Consider the following 18,600-nt stretch of genomic DNA (forward strand, 5'->3'; position numbering starts at 1 on the left):
AATAAAGCTAGTAGGAATGCAGCTGTCATGAAAAATAGGGCACTGTGGAATTACAATAGGTATGAGGTGGTAAGAGGGATCTGGAAAGGGGTGATGGTCCCTAGCCTGACCTTCGGGAATGCGGTCCTGTGTATGAGGCCAGATGTTCAAGCAAGGCTGGAAATTAGGCAACGGGGAGTAGGGAGGTTAGCTTTGGGAGCACATGGCAATACACCAAATCAGGGGGTACAGGGGGATATGGGATGGGCGTCTTTCGAGAGCAGAGAGGCTAGCAGTAAGATAGCATTTGAGGAACGATTGAGAAGGATGGAGGAAAAGCGGTGGGCTAGGAAAGTTTTCAGATACCTGTATATAAAGAATGTTGACACGAAATGGAGAAAGCGAACTAGAAAATTGACAAGCAAATATCTGGACAGCAGTAAGGGGGCAAATCAGCATTTATCGGTTAAGAAAAAGGTTAAAGGAACAGAGAGAGCGTTGTGGAAAACAGGGATGCTGACGAAATCGGCACTGGAAACATACCGGACCTTTAAACAGGAAATTGTCAAAGAAAATATCTATGATAATTGTAGGGGAAGTTCTTTGCTGTTTGAGGCCAGGACTGGAGTTTTGCGGACTAAGACGTATAGAGTCAGGTACCAGGAGATAGACACTTTGTGCATTACGTGCGGAGAGGAGGAGGAAACGGCTGAACACTTGATACTTTTCTGTAAAGGGCTTCACCCTACAGTGGAAGGCAGCGGGGCTGACTTACCCAAGGCATTGGGGTTTAGGGATAGTGAGGGGAAAGTGGATTTTAAGAGGTTAGAAGTAACCAAGCGAAGGCTATCTGATTGGTGGCTAAAAGCAAGGCAGGAGTAAAATTTCACAAGACATGGCTAGGTGGCTTGAGCCACCGTCCGATGTAAAGGGTTCAGCCGTATCCATCCATCCATCCATCACGAGCACCATCTACATTCATCTGTATATATACATCGTTGGTTGGAATAAACGGGGGATTTGGTGGCACGCCGCCGCCCATGGAATATCGCGTCTTTTTTCACTCTGGCGTTGATACCTCGACGCCACCAGATACTGGCGCAGTCGACAGCCGGTGGCTTCACATTTGCGCATCTTTACTCTAGCACTGCGGGCAGTCACGCGCAGGAGGCGTGTCAGGCGTGATGGATTCATTTGAGCTACCGCCAGTGGCCCTTTTTCCGGAAGTGCCTGGACAACCGCCTGTACCTTGGCACCAGTGGAAGGAGGACTTCGCGAATTTTCTGCAAGCAACAGGACTGGACGAGAAGTCACAGGTTTGGAAGAGGGCCATCCTGCTACAATGTCTAGGAGTTGAGGGTCGTCGGGTTTTCCGCACGCTGACTCCGGAACCGAAGACTGCGAGCGCCGCATCGGATTTGCTCGGCCAGAAGTCAGAGCAAGCGAGTGCTACTGCGAACGTTTATGATGAAGCACTCGGCCTGCTGGAACGCCATTTCGCAAGTACTGTGAACGTCCTCGATGAGCGTCGCAGGTTCTCGCTGCGACGGCCGCTCCCAGATGAACCGATACGCGACTACGTCGCAGCTCTGCGACAATTGGCGAAGACCTGCGACTTCGACGACATTCTTGAGGCAGCTTTGCATGACATGTATGTCGATGGCATTCGAATTGCGACAGAAGCTGTTGTTTAAAGGGTCGAAACTTACGCTGGATGAGGCAGTCTACATTCTGCGGGCGTATGAAGAGTCATGAGACGGCGTCCGACTGTATGAGGACGGTTATGAGGCTTCCCATGTCCAGTGAGTGACGGAGGCAAAATGTCAACCGCTGAGGGGCGGTTCCTCGGGTTCCTCGTCAGGTCTGGTGCGCAGGTGCTACCGGTGCGGCTCAGCAGGACACCTGGCCAACTTGCAGGAATGTAAGGCGCGTGGGAAGCGTTGTGCAAGGTGCCACAAGATTAGGCATTTCCAAGTAGTATGTGAAGGCCGCTTAGAAGCAGAAGTGCGAGCTATTCGAGATGAAGACTACACGGAGGTGTTGGGCGTGCTGACAGTGACGCAGGCGAAACGGGGCACCTTGGTCACAGATGTGTGCGTCGAGGACGAACCAGTTCAGCTGCTGATAGACAATGGCTCAGCTCTGTCCATTTTACCACATCATGTATATCAAGAAAAGTTCGCCTGCCGATTTGCTTTGGGTCCTGCTGTAGCGACGCTGCGGGACTTCTCTGGCAAAAGAATTCCGGTCATCGGTTGCTTTGTGGCCAAAACTAGGCATGGGAGTGTGTCGGCCAACCTTCGGTTCCACGTTGTTCCACAGGGCATGGCGTTATTGGGTTTGGACGCAGTGCAACAGCTACGGTTACGCATTGATGGAGCGTCGTTGGCATGTCTGCGGACAACGGCGAGCACCAAGTCACTACCCCCCGAACTATGCGAGTTCTCTTTTCTTTTTGCCGACAAATTAGGGTTGGCGAAAAACATAGTACATGAAGTGAAGCTGCGCGCCAATGTGAAGCCCGTGAGAGCGAAAGTTCAGCACCTGCCTTTGTCACTATGAGAGCAAGTTTCTAATGAGCTAGCAAGGTTGGAACAGGAAGGCATCATTGAGCGTGTGAATGCCTCGGAGTGGGTGTCGACGGTTGTGAAAACAAAGAATGGACGGATCTGCCTGTGCGTAGATTTGCGGGAAGCAAACAAAGCAGTAGTGGCTGATGGGTTTCCACTATCTCATATTGAAGAACTCTTGAATGATCTGAATGGGGCAGCATGGTTTTGAAAATTGGAATTGGCATCCGCGTACTACCAAATGGAGTTGGCTGAAGGCAGTCGAGAAATAACGTTCGTGACGCATGAAGGACTGTTCCTTTTCCGCAGAGTATGTTTTGGCCTCGCCTCTGCCCCGGCTACATTTCAGTGGATGATGCAGGTTTTGAAGGGCTATCATTGTTTTCGGCAGGACAAAGAGGGAACAGCTGGACCACTTGCGTGAGGTTTTGCGACGGATTGCTAAGGCTGGCCTGCAGCTAAACAAGAAATGTGCGTTTGAGGTGCAAGAACTATCATTCTTGGGCCACCATGTCAGTGCTAAAGGGCTTAGGCCCCTGAAGTCGAAAGTTGACGCAATTCTTTGTGCACAGCCACCGACTGATGTGGTTGGTCTCCGTTCTTTTTTGGAACTTCTGGAGTATTATTCTCGTTTTATTCCGCACTATGCAGAGGAAGTGGAGCCATTACGGTGTCTTCTTCGCAAGGGCCAGGATTTCTGTTGGGACTGGAGCGCCGAGGACAGTTTCTGCAAGGCCAAGGCGCTGCTGGCATCGTGCGGGGCCGTGGCCATGTTTGACAGGGCGCTACCTGTAAAGGTGACTGCTGATGCCTCGTCCCATGGGCTAGGGGCTGTGTTGCAACAAGTCGTTGATGGGGAGTCGCGCACAGTGGCACACAGTGGCATTTGCATCCATGACTTTGACATCACAAGAGCATAGGCATTCTACAGGAAAACGGGAAGCATTGGCATGCCTATGGGCTTGCGAGTACTGGCATGTATATTTGTGGGGCCGAAAGTTCATTCTAAGGACCGACCATCAGGCACTGGTGACTTTGCTATCCAGTAGTGGCACAGGACGGCACCCGCTTTGAATAGAAAGGTGGTGTGCAAGGCTCATGCAGTACAGCTTTACTGTACAGTATACAAAGAGAGAAACCAATGTGGTGGCGGATGCACTGTCTCGGTTGCCTGTGCCGTCTGTGGAATGTGAGCATTTGGAGAAGGTAGTCTCTGTGGTGTCGAGTGTGGTTACGAAAAGTCAACTACAGGAAGCAACAGATAATGTCCCAGTGTTGTAGGAGGTGATGCAGTACATCATGTCTGGGTGGCCAGAAAACAAGGAGCTCACAGGAAAGCTCTTACTGTTCACACGCATTCGGGATGAACGTTCTGTTGCGGAGGGATTGCTGCTTCGGGCGGAGCGAATAGTGCCTCCAGTGGATCTCGTATCCAAGTTTGTTGCAATTGCTTACATATCTCATCCGGGCATTGTCAGGACAAAGCAGCGGCTGAGAGAGTTGTACTGGTGGCCTAGAATGAATGACGATGTGGAAAACGCCATCAGAAGCTGTGCAGTTTGTAAAGCGGCAGAAAAGTCTGCAAAAACTATGACAGCCCCCCTGCAGCCAGTACCATGGCCAGAGAAGCCATGGGATAAGATGGGAATAGATATTGTGGGCCCTATGGAACGAGCACCGCCCGACTGCAGGTTTGCAGTAACAGTCGTGGATTATCACAGCAAGTGGCCTGAAGTTTTTTTGTTTCATCTATAACTGCACAGTCAGTAGTCAGTCTTGCTAGAGCTTTCTGCACGGGAAGGGTACCCAGACAATGGACGTCAATTTATCTCCACATATTTTCAGGAATTTTTGCAGGATAAGGGCATTGAGCATTATGTGACATCGTTGTATTACCTGCAGTGCAATGGCCAGGTCGAACGGTTCAATTGTGTTCTGAAGGGGTACATACAAGCTGCGTCAGTGGAGCGCAGGCCATTGAAGGAAGCTATCCAGGAATACCTGAGCATCTACAGGGCTACGCCACATGCTACAACAGGGTTGTCTCCAGCGTTCTTGCTACACGGAAGGCGACCTCGAACTCGGTTGGATGTTGCTGGCCTCCCAGGAGGAGGATTCTTCGATGAGCCAGTGGCGCACATGGCAGACTTGCGACAGTGGGTCAAGAACCAGCATCGAGGGAAAAGCTACACGGATGCAAAACGGGGTGCCATAGATTCCACCGTCAACACAGTGGACTTTGTGAAGATACGGAGGGATACTGGCATGAAAGGCGAGCAGAAGTTTTCCTTGCCATAGGAGGTGAAGAAGCGTATAGGTAGGAATTCATTTTTACTAGCAGACTGAAAGAAATGGAATGCGTCAAAGTTGACGGTAGTTGCCCGGTGAGGTCAGCAAGATGCACCGATGTTAGTTGAGAAGGTGAAGGGGCATCATGGAAGAGCGGTTGATCTGGAGACGGATCTGTCCTACTTTGAGTCTTCTGCAGGTACTGGGAACACGACCTTGATGGCAGCAGACACAACAACAGCGGCTGATGATTGTCGTGAGATGGTAACAGATGCAATGCAGGTTGAATCAAGGCATCAGGAAGCTACATCAATCGTTGGTACAGAATGTGAAATGCATAACGGGCAGCAGACAGAACATAGCCAACAGCAAGGAAACACTTTACGGAGGGAAAATGTGGCTGTGAAAGTGCCACGTAATCTCAGCGGCAAAGGACAGTGCCCGTGTGGTACCAGGACTATGTAACCTAAATTGCTTGTTGTGTCTTATTTTTTTTTTGTGCTTGCCTGAAACAGTGTGGGACTTTTAGCTTGCATTTATTTTTCTTGTCATTTCGGGGAGGAAAGATGTTGTGTATAGAGGGCGCTACTGTTAGTACGTATCTCGAGCACCATCTACATTCATCTGTATATATACATCGTTGGTTGGAATAAACAGGGGATTTGGTGGCACGCCTTGCGCCCATGGAACATCGCGTCTTTCTTCATTCTGGCATCGATACCTCAACTCCACCACAAAAGATTTTCTTGTTGAGAAGGCTAATCATACAATAAAAGAACAGTGCGGCATGCTGTGTAACAGTGGATGGAACGCTTGGAAGCGATGAATTATGACTGGTATGTTTGGATAACACTATGCCTTCAGTGCAATTGGTCACATTTATGACCGCTGGACAGAATTTCTCTGTGAAGTAGTCTGTTGTTAAAGTGTTTAATTAAGAAAGCTAATCATTCGATTTTATTATGAGCTCAAAAGTTTTGATGCCTCTTAATTGTTCAACACAGTACAACATTAGATGGCTAATTTTATTTAATATTGGGATCGGTCAGTGGAGTAATGCGGCACCCTGTAGGTAACATATCTATAAGTTTCACCCTACTACAGTGCACATAAATTGCATAGGCCTTCCCCAGAAGTGTTTCATCCCTATTAACAATTATTGTATTGCTTTAAGGCCTCAAAACTCAGTAATAAGTGATTATGCAGTTGCCTTCATTTGATCATGTTGTCTGTGTTTTGTAGCCCATGCTGTTGAATAGCTGTGTAAAACTGTGCTTTGAGTATAAAAATTAATTGCCTCAACGTGTGCCATAAGGCTTCATGTTATACGTTCAAGCAGCTTTGAGGGGATGCTTGTCGCAGATATTGGATGGTTGTTAAAGGAGCTTGGGCAGTTACTTTATTCTAAGATTGGTATTCTTTCTTTTTTCTTGCTTATGAGTCATGTAAGGCACGAAAGAACTGCGGTAAAATCACTGCTTCCTCATTTTAATTCACGATAATGCTAAACCCAGCTTGCTTCAAGTGATGGAATGACAACGAATGCAGAAGCGGCGATTATATTGCAGTTTTGTCATGTCGCACGTGACCTATATGCACGCGTTGATATCACTGTAATTGTTCAGCAGTAGAAACTGAAGAAGCAGGATTGAACAATTCGATTATACATTATTTACTGGTCATGGCCAAATATAAGTGGGGATTCATGCATGATAGTATCTTCTGCATTACTGTAGAGAAGAAAACCTGCCATCAAAATTAGGTGTTTATACTTTAACAAAATGCTGTGGTTTGTAGCCTTGCAGTTCTTATTGTAATCAACTTTTGGCTCCATTTCATTTTGCAGGCATGGAAACGAATACTGGCGACCAATGAGTACACAAGCTGACCGAAGGACCATCTTCTAAAACCACTGCTTTCACCATTTGCAGGCAGAACTGCTTGATGTTCATGATGTAAAGTAGCATAGCCAGTGATCTCAGACTGTGGTATCGTTGCACAAAATGAGACGCATCAGACCCTGCCTTGTTAACGCCTGGAGCACTACCTCATTGTTTCAGCAACCAGCCATGGTGTCTCAGTGGTTAGGGTGCTCGACTGCTGACTCAAAAGACACGGGTTCAATCCCAGCTTCTGTGGTCTCATTTTGATGGAAGCAAAATGCTAGGAGGCCATGTAATGTATGATGTCAATACATTTTGAAGAACCCCAGTTTGTTAAAATTACCTGGATCCCTCCACTAAGGCATCCCTCATAGCCTGAGTTGCTGTGCGATGTTAAACCATATAAACCAACCAACTGTCATTTCAACGTTAACAACGGATATCATGAAACTTTTCACAGGTGGAATTGTGCATAATTGCTGAGAAAACCTTTGGATTCAGCAGACTACAGCACAAGTTACAGACACAAGCTAGAGTGCACACAGTAAAAAAGCTGCAGTAGAAAAAGTGCATGTGTTTGTGTGGCTGTGCCTTTTATGCATCATACTCTGTCTTGCTTTTTGTGCTGTAGTCTTACCAGTTTAGCTCTTCAGTTTCCATTGTGGTTCTGTCACCCTTTTGAGCTTTTGTGTCTCATTATTTCATGGCTTATTGTTTTCTGTATGCTTCTGCGTACAACTTGATAATGTGAGCTCCACACAGCAATAGTAATACCTTTTGGCGTGCTTTCAGATGAAGTGGGGCGAATTTAATCACTACTGTTTTATCTGATGTTTGCAGGAGCTTCTATTGCTTGTACTTCTGATCCTATTTGCTGTTGGGAAATACTTATCTAATATGGTTCATTGTGACTTGCTATTAATGATTCATGGTTATCTTTAGTGCTGTTTCATATTGGTGACACTGCTGACAGAATTGGTTTTTTTCTTGTGGTTTTTACCGTGAGCGTTTCCGTTCTGGATTTATTTCATCAGACCACCAGGCCTCTTTATGCTAGATTTATTAGAGGAGTTTCGCCTTCATAACTTTTTACTTTGCTTTAATAGCCAGAAAGAAGACTCATTGCCGGTGTACTGTGTCACTGATGAAAGCTCATAGACATTACATTATTTGTGAAAAACGCTTGGGCAGGTTTGGAAGATCTCCTCCATGAACCCAGGCATTATACGAGCACTTTGTCTAAGTTGCTGCCACTCTTAAGTTGGCTACAGAGTATGCTCATTGCTCTGAGTAATTGTTTGAAAGTTAAAATATTCTCCCTCCATCTTCATGGCAATTAATAAATAGGAGGAAGTTTGATTTAAACACTCTATTTTGTTTTTATGGTCAACCCATTGACCTTGAAAAAAAACTTAGTTGAATGTGTAATATTGCCAAATTAGTTATAACACGCATGGTCTCGTATTGACCTGGAACCACCCCGCCTTTCTTGGTGCAGGCCTGGTCACAGCTGATCCCAAGCTCGGAGTGCTGTCTGGGGAGAACATGAGTCAGCAGCTGCACCAGTCCCCCCACTGCAATCGGAGCTTCACGAAGAAAAACCGCCAAGAGCAGCACCTTCCCACCCAATCGGATGACTGTCCCTCCAAGTGTAACCATTACGCAAGCAGCTTTGCTCAAAAGGTCACCCTGATGGACCACCCACATACGAACACTGGTGGGCGTCCATACAAGTGTGACCACTGTGACAGCAGCTTTTCTCGAAAGCGCCACCTGGAGGAACACCTTCGCACCCATACGGGTGAGCGTCCATACAAGTGTGACCACTGTGAGAGCAGCTTTACTCAAAGGTCCAACCTGAGCAGACACCTTCACACCCACACAAGTGAGCGTCCATACAAGTGTGACCACTGTGAAAGCAGCTTTGCTCTCAAGAGCATCCTGATAGGCCACCTTCGTACCCACACGGGCGAGCGTCCATACAGGTGTGACCACTGTGACAGCAACTTTGCTCGAAAGGGCCAGCTGGACCGACACCTTCGCACCCATACTGGTGAGCGTCCATATAAATGTGACCACTGTAACAGCAGCTTTGCTCATAAGTCCAGCCTGGTGCAACACCTTCGTACCCACACGGGTGAGCGTCCATACAACTGTGACCACTGTGGGAACAGCTTTGCTCAAAAGGATACATTGGTGGTACACCTTCGAACCCACACGGGTGAGAGACCATTCCAGTGCCAGCTCTGCCCCATGGTCTTTACACAGCGTACAGTCCTTGCTAAGCATGTGCGAGCCCATAAGAGTGAAAGACCTTATCAGTGTCAGTTCTGCACAATGACGTTTAAAGAAAAAGAGCATTTGAAACGCCATAAAAATAACAAACACACGTTAAAAACCACAGTTCCTCAAAGTTTTGATAGCTTTTCTCAGCATTAGATGTTAAAACCATTTCTAGCGAACTTGTCTCACTTTTTAATTTGCCTTCTTGAGAAACAATGGCAAGTTTACATGCCTTCAAAGTACATCCACACAGGGCAAACCTTAGGTTTCTTTCACTCCTCCATAAGAAACCTGAACATACCAAGCTGGTACTGTCATGAATGAGACTGAAATCGTGCCATGTGTCGATATGATCATGTCGTCATTTTATTAGTTTCAGCGCATTGAATGATGTGCATGAATTGTGGCTGCAGTGTTTGGCACTAGCTAGCAAATTGACTTACTTACGTCAAAGCAGTTCTGCGTTCTTTTGCGAATGTAATGCCACCAGAGAAGCATGCTGTTTCATTTTTCCATCCATGCTTGTGTTGTGGCTGTATTATTGGGACTCAAGAGCAAAGAAACCAAGCTTAGCTGCTGGATGATAAACATTGCTCGCTTTTGTTTGCAGGTTTCTAGAGTTTTTTCTTGATTTAAGTTTTAAAAAAAATCGAGGCTTTATTGCACTAGACTCCTGTGCATTATCTGGTGTTGAATAATCTGCTATCGTTGCATGTGGTGTATTTTTATTACAATTTGCATTGTCAGTCTTGACAAACATGCTTTATAGATTTGGAGGCAAACAATCACCTCACTGTCTCAACAGCAGTTGTTTTCATTACATTTTACAGTGGCAGTTTTGGGGTATTTAAGGATTTCTATATCAAGCCACTGTATATATGCTTTCTTTACGGAAGCTGAAGTGAACGTGGTTTTGTGACTATTTCTCAAGGCGCCATTGTCATAAAAAGTTATTTCATTTGATAAACAAATTGTGGAGTTGCATTTGGTAAAAACCAGTGAGGTTCAAGAAACATCTACTCCATCTTTAGATTCAGCTATGTGTTGTGAGCATTAATACTTTGAAAACAGAGGCGCCAAGCAGAAAGGTCTTACTTGACGTTTCTGCTCCCAGCACAGGGTCCTTGTTAACAGCGAAGATTCATTCTACTGGTTGACGTCTCTTTGTTTTCAGATGAACCCCACGTGTAGCCAGTATTCCATTGCGCTCTCAGATTTGCGGTTCAATATTATATCTTTTTTTTCATGATGTTGATGAGGTCACAGATGGTTTACTTGCTGCTTGGGAGTGGTTTATCAGTTGTAATTGTGTGCTGTAACAGTTTCCGAGATTTGTAATCAAATCAATAAAATTTTTCTCATCCATGCAAAGTACAAGGATATAGTGCCCACAAAAAGCTGAAGCTGTTGGCAGCTTTGCTCTCAACTGCACCTTGATGCACCATCTTCGTACCCACACGGGTGAGCATCCACACATGTGTGAGCACTGCAGCGAGGTGACTGCTTTTACACATGGTGGCAGCGCAAGCACAGCGCGGACAAGGCATAGACATATGCCGAAAGACAACTGGTCGCTCTATTTATAGTGTTTTTAAATTCATGGGCTGAAAGTAATGGCACTAGAATACAGAGATAAACTAAAAACAGATAAAAATCATTAATTCAGCCATTCCAGATGGAGCACATATGTTGCAAAGAGCGACGGACCAAAGAAATTTTAGAAAACAAAACCAGGCACTCCTACGCTTATTGATGGGATATGAAGGCAAGCATTTCCTTTATGGATCCAGAACACTTCGGATTATTTGTGTGCGCACGTCTGCACATTCGTCGTCTTTGTCTTCACATGGAATATTTCAGTTTTCTAAAACAGAAATGCAGATTGGGCAGGTTGGTTCATCACTATTTGAGATGGCTGCACTGTGTGAACAGCAGAGCTTTTAAACCTGTTTTAATTACCTTTATATATATATATATATATATATATATATATATATATATATATATATATATATATATATATCTATGGGGTTTAACGTTCCAAAGCGACTCAGGCTATGAGGGATGCTATAGTGGAGGACTCCGGAAATTTCGACTGCCTGGGGTTCTGTGTACTAACATTTCACAGTACACAGGCCTTTAGAATTTTGCCTCCACGAAATTTGACTATTTTGGCCGGAATCGAACCCGCGTCTTATGGGTCAGCAGCTGAGCGCCATAACCACTGAGCCACTACGGCGGCCATATATATACATATATAGTTATGAATACTATTATCCCAGCAGTTCTATAAAATTATCGGTCTCTTGTTTTCTCTCTTTTCTTTCATCTCCTCACAAATGAGAGGTGTTTATTGAAAATCCTCTTCACTTTCTTTTCCTGAGGAAAGTGAGTCTTTCTACCACAACCTCATGTGACATGCAAGGAACAAGCAATAAACTGATGGAGAATTCCAGTGAAATATCCCGTACACATTGCATGCAGAAGGTTAAAATCATACACCTCCATGGGGTGGCAGCATTATTTAGGTGGTGTTGCTAGTTTAGTTTGGCATCCACATGTTCTTGATGGTTGAAAAAGAGTAATATTGTTGTAATTAGAGACACCTGCATGAAAAGGTACTCAGCTAAGGAGTGCATAAGGAATGGTACTCAGCTGTACATAAAAATCTATCGAGCAATAAATGCCGGCTTTACACTACTAAGCACAAATTTGTATGCCTATTCAATAACCAGTTAGGGGTGGTATAATATTGTAGAAAATAAATTAAGAAGCGCATAGGATTGGGCATGTTGGTCAGACATACTAAAGGGAAGAATGGCGCAGCATCAAGTAACGAGGACAGCAGGAGTGGACACGTGTGTGGGGCGTGTTGCCTTGTATATAATTGGGCGTAGTGGCAGCCAAACAATGTTTATAAAGTTGGCGTTTTTGTGTGTGTGTACTCTCTCATTGTCCTCAGTACTTGATGCTACATCATTCTTCCCTTTAGCTTTTCAAAAATAGTCATGCAAAATTCATTGAGAGCATGCCAGAAAGAAAAGTGAAATCTCAATGAGATGTTGACCGCTGTTGAAGACCACATGGCTTCACAAATATAGCACGAAAGCTAAATCGTGAAAGCTATAGGTTAAAGGATACAATTGCCATAATTAATCAAGATAACATTTAATTAACTCGTGTCTCACAACATCGTCGATACAAGCATGCACTTTTTGCATGGAAATTATGTAAGCTGATTCCTAATAACTACATATAACCTAATACTCTGTGTTGCTGGACAGCAGTCGAGAGCAACAAATGTTCGTTTTGCTCTCAATTGACATCATATCCTTAGTGTTAATTTCTGCTAAACATAGGAAGAACACAATATTCCAAACGGTCATGGTATCAGGCTTGGATTGCATGTTTCCAAATTGGTACAGCACACGTAAAGTGCAAAATTGTAAAATCTTTGCCCCACGTGTCCCCTGGATTTCCCCCGCCCAGCGTCTTCCTCCTCACTTTCCTATTGCTGACCTCCTCAAAGAGAATGGGGGCAGGTTTTTCTGCCCACTCATTGGCTGCTGGGCACCAGAATGCTCCTTGACGTGGTCACCGTGTCACCGTGAGGTGCAAAAACTTGTTTTGTTTGCTTTTTAGTTTCACCGTATCGAGATTAGCCTGCATCATGCAGTGTCCGCTGGCACACGCCACATTGCGTGATGTGGTGCGGCTGCGTATATCAATGTTAAAGCTGGCTGGAAAAAAGATTAACTTATAATTTTGCATTCCTCGAGGGAAACTCGAAGAGCTGCTTATGAAACAATGGCTGATCAACATAGCAAAGACAGACTTTGGGCAGACGAAAAGGACTGTTTTGTGTGAAGTACTGTGTATCTCTTGATGTTTCAGCATGCTTTGCGGAGTATTTGCAAAATTTAAAAACCACGTTATTTTTGTCTTCTCAGTTTGTTTTATTTGTGTAACTATATTCAGAAAAGTTGATGTCCACTCTGTATTAGGCAGTATGGTGAGAATAGTAAACTCAGGTAAACTTGCAAATCAGCAGTAGCAAACCTACAAACTTTCACCGTTTACGACTCTAATGTGCATCTAAATTCATTGTAATCATTGGGCACATCTCTTTTCTGGCTGCTGAGCTCTTATTTATGGAAGTGGGCTTTCTGCAGTTGAGAACAGTGAATCCAGGTGAACTTGCAATCAGTGGTAGCAAAGCTAAAAACTAATATTATTTGTGAATCTAATGCATATTTAAATTTATTTTAATCATTGGGTGCATCTTTATTTTGGCCTCTGAGCTCTTCGTTACAGAAATGGCCTTTCCTCTCAAATTCTTTGTAAATGGCATTCGACATTGCTGGTAATGTCTACATTGTACTAAACTCTATGAGATGTCTTTTGGACACCAAAATACCCTTACAGTTACATTTAAAAGCTATTTTAAGCGACGTATATCATTATCACCAGCAGCAGCAGCAGCCTGATTACGCCCACTGCAGTACAAAGGCCTCTCATATCTCTCCAAGCAACCCTGTCTTGTGCCAGCTGCTGCCACCCTATCCCTGCAAATGTCTTAATCTCATCCGCCTACGTAACTTTCTGCCGCACCCCACTACGCTTGCCTTCTCTTGGGATCCAGTCTGTTACCCTTAGCGACAATTGGTTAATTATCTTGTTAATTAGTCTTGTTAGTTAATTATCTTGTTAGCTATATAATTTCAGGGCAGCATTTGCTGATTTAGAGGCGGAGAAAAAGAGTTGCAGCTACCCCATCAAAAACAAAGTCGAGCGACCTGCTTCATTAGCGAGCACTGATAACGCGAACAAAGGAAAAGCAGAGGCTGCTTTGACAAGTGGGGCTGATGCTTTCTTTGAAGAAGAGAGTAGTGAGTTTGCAGGCCAGTGCAGTAAACGATACAAAGGAGACCCTCCTTCGATGCGGCTGGCAAACAATAGTAGCCAAGTATTGGAGACAACGCTTTGCTGTAAAAAGAGTGACAGCGAGTCACTTGAATGCACCGCTGAAACCTTGGGCCAGAACACAACGTTGGTGAAAGAGCGTGGTTCAGATCAAGTTGCGTGACAGGTAGTTAGAATCATGGGGTCGGATAGCATGCCTCAGGAGAGAAGTTGTTAAGCTCAGCGGAAAGTAAAGTGCAGTCGAGACAATTTGGGGGAGACAAGTGGGAAACTTGGCTCGGTGCTGCGTGAAAGACTAGATGTGAAGGGTGAGGCCACTGCGAGAGAGGAAGGTGTTCATGCGGCCGAGGTGTTGGTGACGTGCGGCCAGGGTGCGGAACAAATCATTGTTGCATGGCGTCTGGAGCTCGCAGGTGTAAATGCGCAGTTAAGACCTTCGGTATTTGTCTTGTCGCGGCTGCTGAAGCCTGCCTGCAACTGTGCAGGGTGCGGCTCATGAACAGGCTACCCCTTCGAAGAACTCCTGCGCTGGAGCCTCACTTTGCACCATGCACTTGTACATAGGGTTAGCTGCACATTGTGAGAGTGTGTGCTGACGAGCGGAAGTACAGGGAAATAAATAATGGGGCAATGTGGCATAGTTCCTTGCGTGGGCGCTACGAGATTACTGTGAGCTTTAAGTTTGTCACCTTTGTTATGTGACTTTGCAAGTAAGGTTACCTGCAGTATTTGTTAGTTGCTAGTGTCTGCTGACACGGAAGCACAACCGAAGCCTCTCTTGGACATTGTAGCTAAGGTAGCTCGCGAGAGCTCCTAGAGATGCTACCTTTTCACATGTATTAAGTATTGCAGTATGTTGTTGCTTCTGCATTGTTTGCAGTGTAAGTTTTGCATATTTACGACAGGCGTCATACGTAGCATCTACTGTCATAAAAGATGGAAAGGAAAACCGCAATTGTGCTAGTTGCGTATGAAAAATAGCTTGGGGCAAAATTGGAAGCCTTTGTATGACCTCTCACTAGATTCCTAATTGCACGGGTGACATCCGAGATCGTTTCAACCTTTCTGACCAATTGCAGAACAATTATAATTTTCCTTCTATCTTGAAGTGTTATGAACGATGACAACAATTTGGAGAAGCCTGAAAACGTGTACTTTTCATCGGGTTCGCATTTTGTGTTTGTTGAGGAATATTTGGCTTCATCTCAGGTTTTACTTACATGGATGTCTATGTGTAATCAGTTTTGTTTTGGTGTTGGTCTTGTGGGATGAATGGGTTTCAGATGGCATTTTCTTTTGTTGCATGCAGCTTGCGATTTGTTCCATTTGGCTTGCCTTCCAGAGATCCCAGATCTGCACATCGCCAGTAGAGGAGGAGAGCCCCGGAAGACTGCAGAACGAAAGCCCATTCTCGCACGTCCAGTCAGCCGAGCTGTGTGGGAGCAGTTCATCTTATGAACGTATTGTCAGGCTGCAGGAGTTTCTGTTATGATCCGGATGCACTCTGGCCTAAGTGGCTTAAGACGCGGATTCCCTTGATCGGGGTGACCACGGCGGTGGCCGCCGCGGCAAGTGGCCGAGTCCGCCCTTAGATAACCGGAGAGAGAGAGATGTTGAAAGGTCGTGCTGGGGATGTTAATTGAAATGAGGCTGCAACCTCGACAGAGGTCCCGCATATCGGACAACAGGTGGGGGAGTACAAGGACGTTCATTCACCTGCTGGGAATTGGCGTACGATTCCTTTCCCACGAAGGCACCGACCGGACCGCGTTAGTGGCTTAAAAGAACTTCTTGTTCGGCTAGTTTGTACATTTAAGGCGCCAAAACCACACACAAACCACACACGTGTGCTCTGTCCCGTGCTCTTCTCTTGTGTGTGTGTGTGTGTGGTTTTGGCGCCATAAAATTAGAATGATTAGTGACGTCGACAGGATAGTGTTCGCGGATCCCAATTTCCATCTACCGAGCTGTGAGAGAGCATCAGCACTGCCCCTTGCCATGGGCGTTGCCACTAGTGTCTACACCTGCTCGCTTGAGTGGACGTCGTAGGCATTCTCATTTGCTCTTATTTGTATATTACGTAAATAGTTGTGTAGAGTTTTCCTTGTCTTTCTGGTAAACCCTTCTCCGATCTTCCTTGTCTCTTCTCTGGCCCCGACCACGCTGTCTGAATCTCAACAGCGCTGTTCCCCTCGGGATACAGAACTGGAAAACTGGCCACTGGTGGCACTGAACACAGCGCGGACAGTGGAGGCACCTGGCGGGCGCAGGGTGCCTATAAGCAAGTGGCAAGTCGTTCATCTGCTGTAGGAGCATTAATAAGGATAGCACGGCACCCTGTGTAGCAACGGACTGGACACTGTAAATAGGTTAATTAGGATTGATATGTCTGGATACCTCGGACTGCGTTTCACGTCTAACATTTCTTGGTCCAAGCACATCAATCTAACTTGCAGTAAAGCACTTCAAAGACTCAGGTATCTATGGTGCCCGTTACAGCACCAAGTCATACAAAACATTTAGCTTACAAAACTAATCTGACTGCTTATAGAATACAGCTCTGTTGTTTGGAACCCATATCAACAATTGTACTGCGAGAAAATCAAATCTGTCCAAAAGAAGGCAATTCGCTTTATCTGCCGTTGCTACGGCAGAGAATTTTGACCCTTGTCTGGTCTCGGCACACTATCTCCAACCCCACTTTCAAGGCGCAGGTACTCTGGGTGCCTCAGGCATATATACATGCTCATTAGCTCTCTGCACCTCATGGCAATGAGCACCCATGTTAATTCTTCTACTCCATTATCAACTAGGCGCCATCATAGTTTAAATACTTCTCCACTTTACGCATGCACTGATACATGTAAATACAGCTCCTTCCCACATACCATCGAAAGCTGGAACTGCCTGCCAGATGAAATTCATTCACTTGCACTTCATATTTTTTGGCTGCCATTGAAGGTGATTAACACCTATGCTTTGTTCGTTTTATATTGTATCTTGTATGTACTTTTATGTATGTACGCATGCATGAATCAACATATATACGCAACTGCTTACCATCTATCTTGCATCCCTACTCCTGCAATAGGCCCTGTGGGGCTGCAGTAAGTATAAATAAATAAATACGAATAAGTCGGCAATGAAACTCTGCCTACATTCATGACTGCCGCACAGAATTTCTCATTGACACGAAAGTAGTGCGTCGTTTAAGTGTTTCTTCTTAAGAAGGCTAATCACGCCCTAAAGAAGACAGCACAGCACCCAGTTTAACAACCTAGATGCTCGGTGGATGGGTGCACAGCGTGAGTCATCCGCTGAAAAAAGCCTTAGGGCGGTCCGACGTCGGGTTGGTCTTCTCTGCTCCAAACAAGCTGGGAAAACTTTGCAAGGTGGTAAATTGAGCAGATACGGGGCCAAAACAGTATGGAAAGAAACACAAAAAAGCTTTCGTTGACTGTACAAAAGAAGTCGTCTACGATATTCCTTTATCGTGTGGATCGGCATAGATAGGACAAACTGGGCGCTGTTTGAATGACAGACTCAAAGAGCATAATAAAGATATAAAAGACGGCGCAAGGAAGAACTTGCCTGAACACGTGACCTCATGCCAGTGCACTGCCACTTTGGACAGGAACAAGGTTCTTAAACGATACAAGAACCAGCTTGACCGCGAACTTTTTGAGGTGTATGCCATACGTCAACAAGGGGAGAAGTGCATCAGCACTCCTGTTAACTTGAAAAGAAAAGAAATCAGATTTTTCGATGACTGATTAGAAGAATCTTGTCACCGAGATTTAATGTTTCATGCTTTTATCATAAGTATGGGTTTTATATATTAACGTTGCGGCAATAAATTTCAGTTGATAGCGTCCATGTGCGTGTCTTCCTTTCTTGGTCCCGTCTGCTGTGCTGTTTCGATGCAAAGATTGGTATTGTTCTTACTTTTTTCTTGCTTGTCAGTCGTGTGAGGCACGAAAGAACTGCAATAAAATCACTGCCTCCTCGTTTTAGTTCATTATAAGGCTAAACCCAGCCTGCCTCAAGTGACGGAATGACAGCGAATGCAGAAGCAGTGATTATATTGCAGTTCTGTCATGCCGCACATGACCAATATGCACTTGTTGACATCACAATCGTCGTTCAGCTGTTGAAACTGAAGAAGCAGGATTGAACAATTCGATTATAAATTATTTACCGGTCATAGCCAAATATAAGTGGGGATTCATGCATGATAGTATCTTCTGCATTAGTGTAGAGAAGAAAACCTGCCATCAAAATTAGGTGTTTATACTTTATCAAAATGCTGTGGTTTGTAGCCTTGCAGTTCTTATTGTAATCAACTTTTTGCTCCATTTCATTTTGCAGGCATGGAAACGAATACTGGCGACCAATGAGTACACAAGCTGACCGAAGGGCCATCTTCTAAAACCACTGCTTTCACCATTTGCAGGCAGAACTGCTTGATGTTCATGATGTAAAGTAGCATAGCCAGTGATCTCAGACTGTGGTATCGTTGCACAAAATGAGACGCATCAGACCCTGCCATCGCGGCGTGGGCCTCGCCCTCCCATTAGAAAGGCGCGCGCTGCGCTCACTAGCCAGTATATTTCTAGGCACTATACTTCTAGGATGCAATAGTTTTGTCATTTGACTACGTTGTAAGTATTCAT

General features: G+C 45.1%; 2 protein-coding genes across 2 annotated transcripts; both read left to right on the forward strand.

Moving 5' to 3' along the window:
- Positions 1-966: 966 nt before the first annotated feature.
- On the forward strand, positions 967-17,893 carry LOC144111225 (uncharacterized). Its single transcript, XM_077644441.1, has 2 exons — positions 967-8,774; positions 15,270-17,893. Exons 1-2 carry the CDS (start codon positions 8,267-8,269, stop codon positions 15,383-15,385), a joined length of 624 nt encoding a protein of 207 aa, XP_077500567.1. The 5' UTR covers positions 967-8,266; the 3' UTR covers positions 15,386-17,893.
- On the forward strand, positions 1,800-3,469 carry LOC144109657 (uncharacterized). Its single transcript, XM_077642466.1, has 2 exons — positions 1,800-1,900; positions 2,941-3,469. Exons 1-2 carry the CDS (start codon positions 1,800-1,802, stop codon positions 3,467-3,469), a joined length of 630 nt encoding a protein of 209 aa, XP_077498592.1.
- Positions 17,894-18,600: the final 707 nt, after the last annotated feature.

This window comes from Amblyomma americanum, chromosome 11, assembly GCF_052857255.1.
Source record: "Amblyomma americanum isolate KBUSLIRL-KWMA chromosome 11, ASM5285725v1, whole genome shotgun sequence".
Lineage (NCBI taxonomy): Eukaryota > Metazoa > Arthropoda > Arachnida > Ixodida > Ixodidae > Amblyomma > Amblyomma americanum.

Bases quoted from the DNA above. Each gene is read 5' to 3' on its own strand.
- LOC144109657 (XM_077642466.1), top strand. From the start codon at position 1,800: ATGTCAACCGCTGAGGGGCGGTTCCTCGGGTTCCTCGTCAGGTCTGGT. The intron at 1,901-2,940 runs GTAAGGCGCGTG...TGTTTTCGGCAG, and splicing joins CCTGGCCAACTTGCAGGAAT to GACAAAGAGGGAACAGCTGG.
- LOC144111225 (XM_077644441.1), top strand. From the start codon at position 8,267: ATGAGTCAGCAGCTGCACCAGTCCCCCCACTGCAATCGGAGCTTCACG. The intron at 8,775-15,269 runs GTGAGCGTCCAT...CTTGCCTTCCAG, and splicing joins ACACCTTCGCACCCATACTG to AGATCCCAGATCTGCACATC.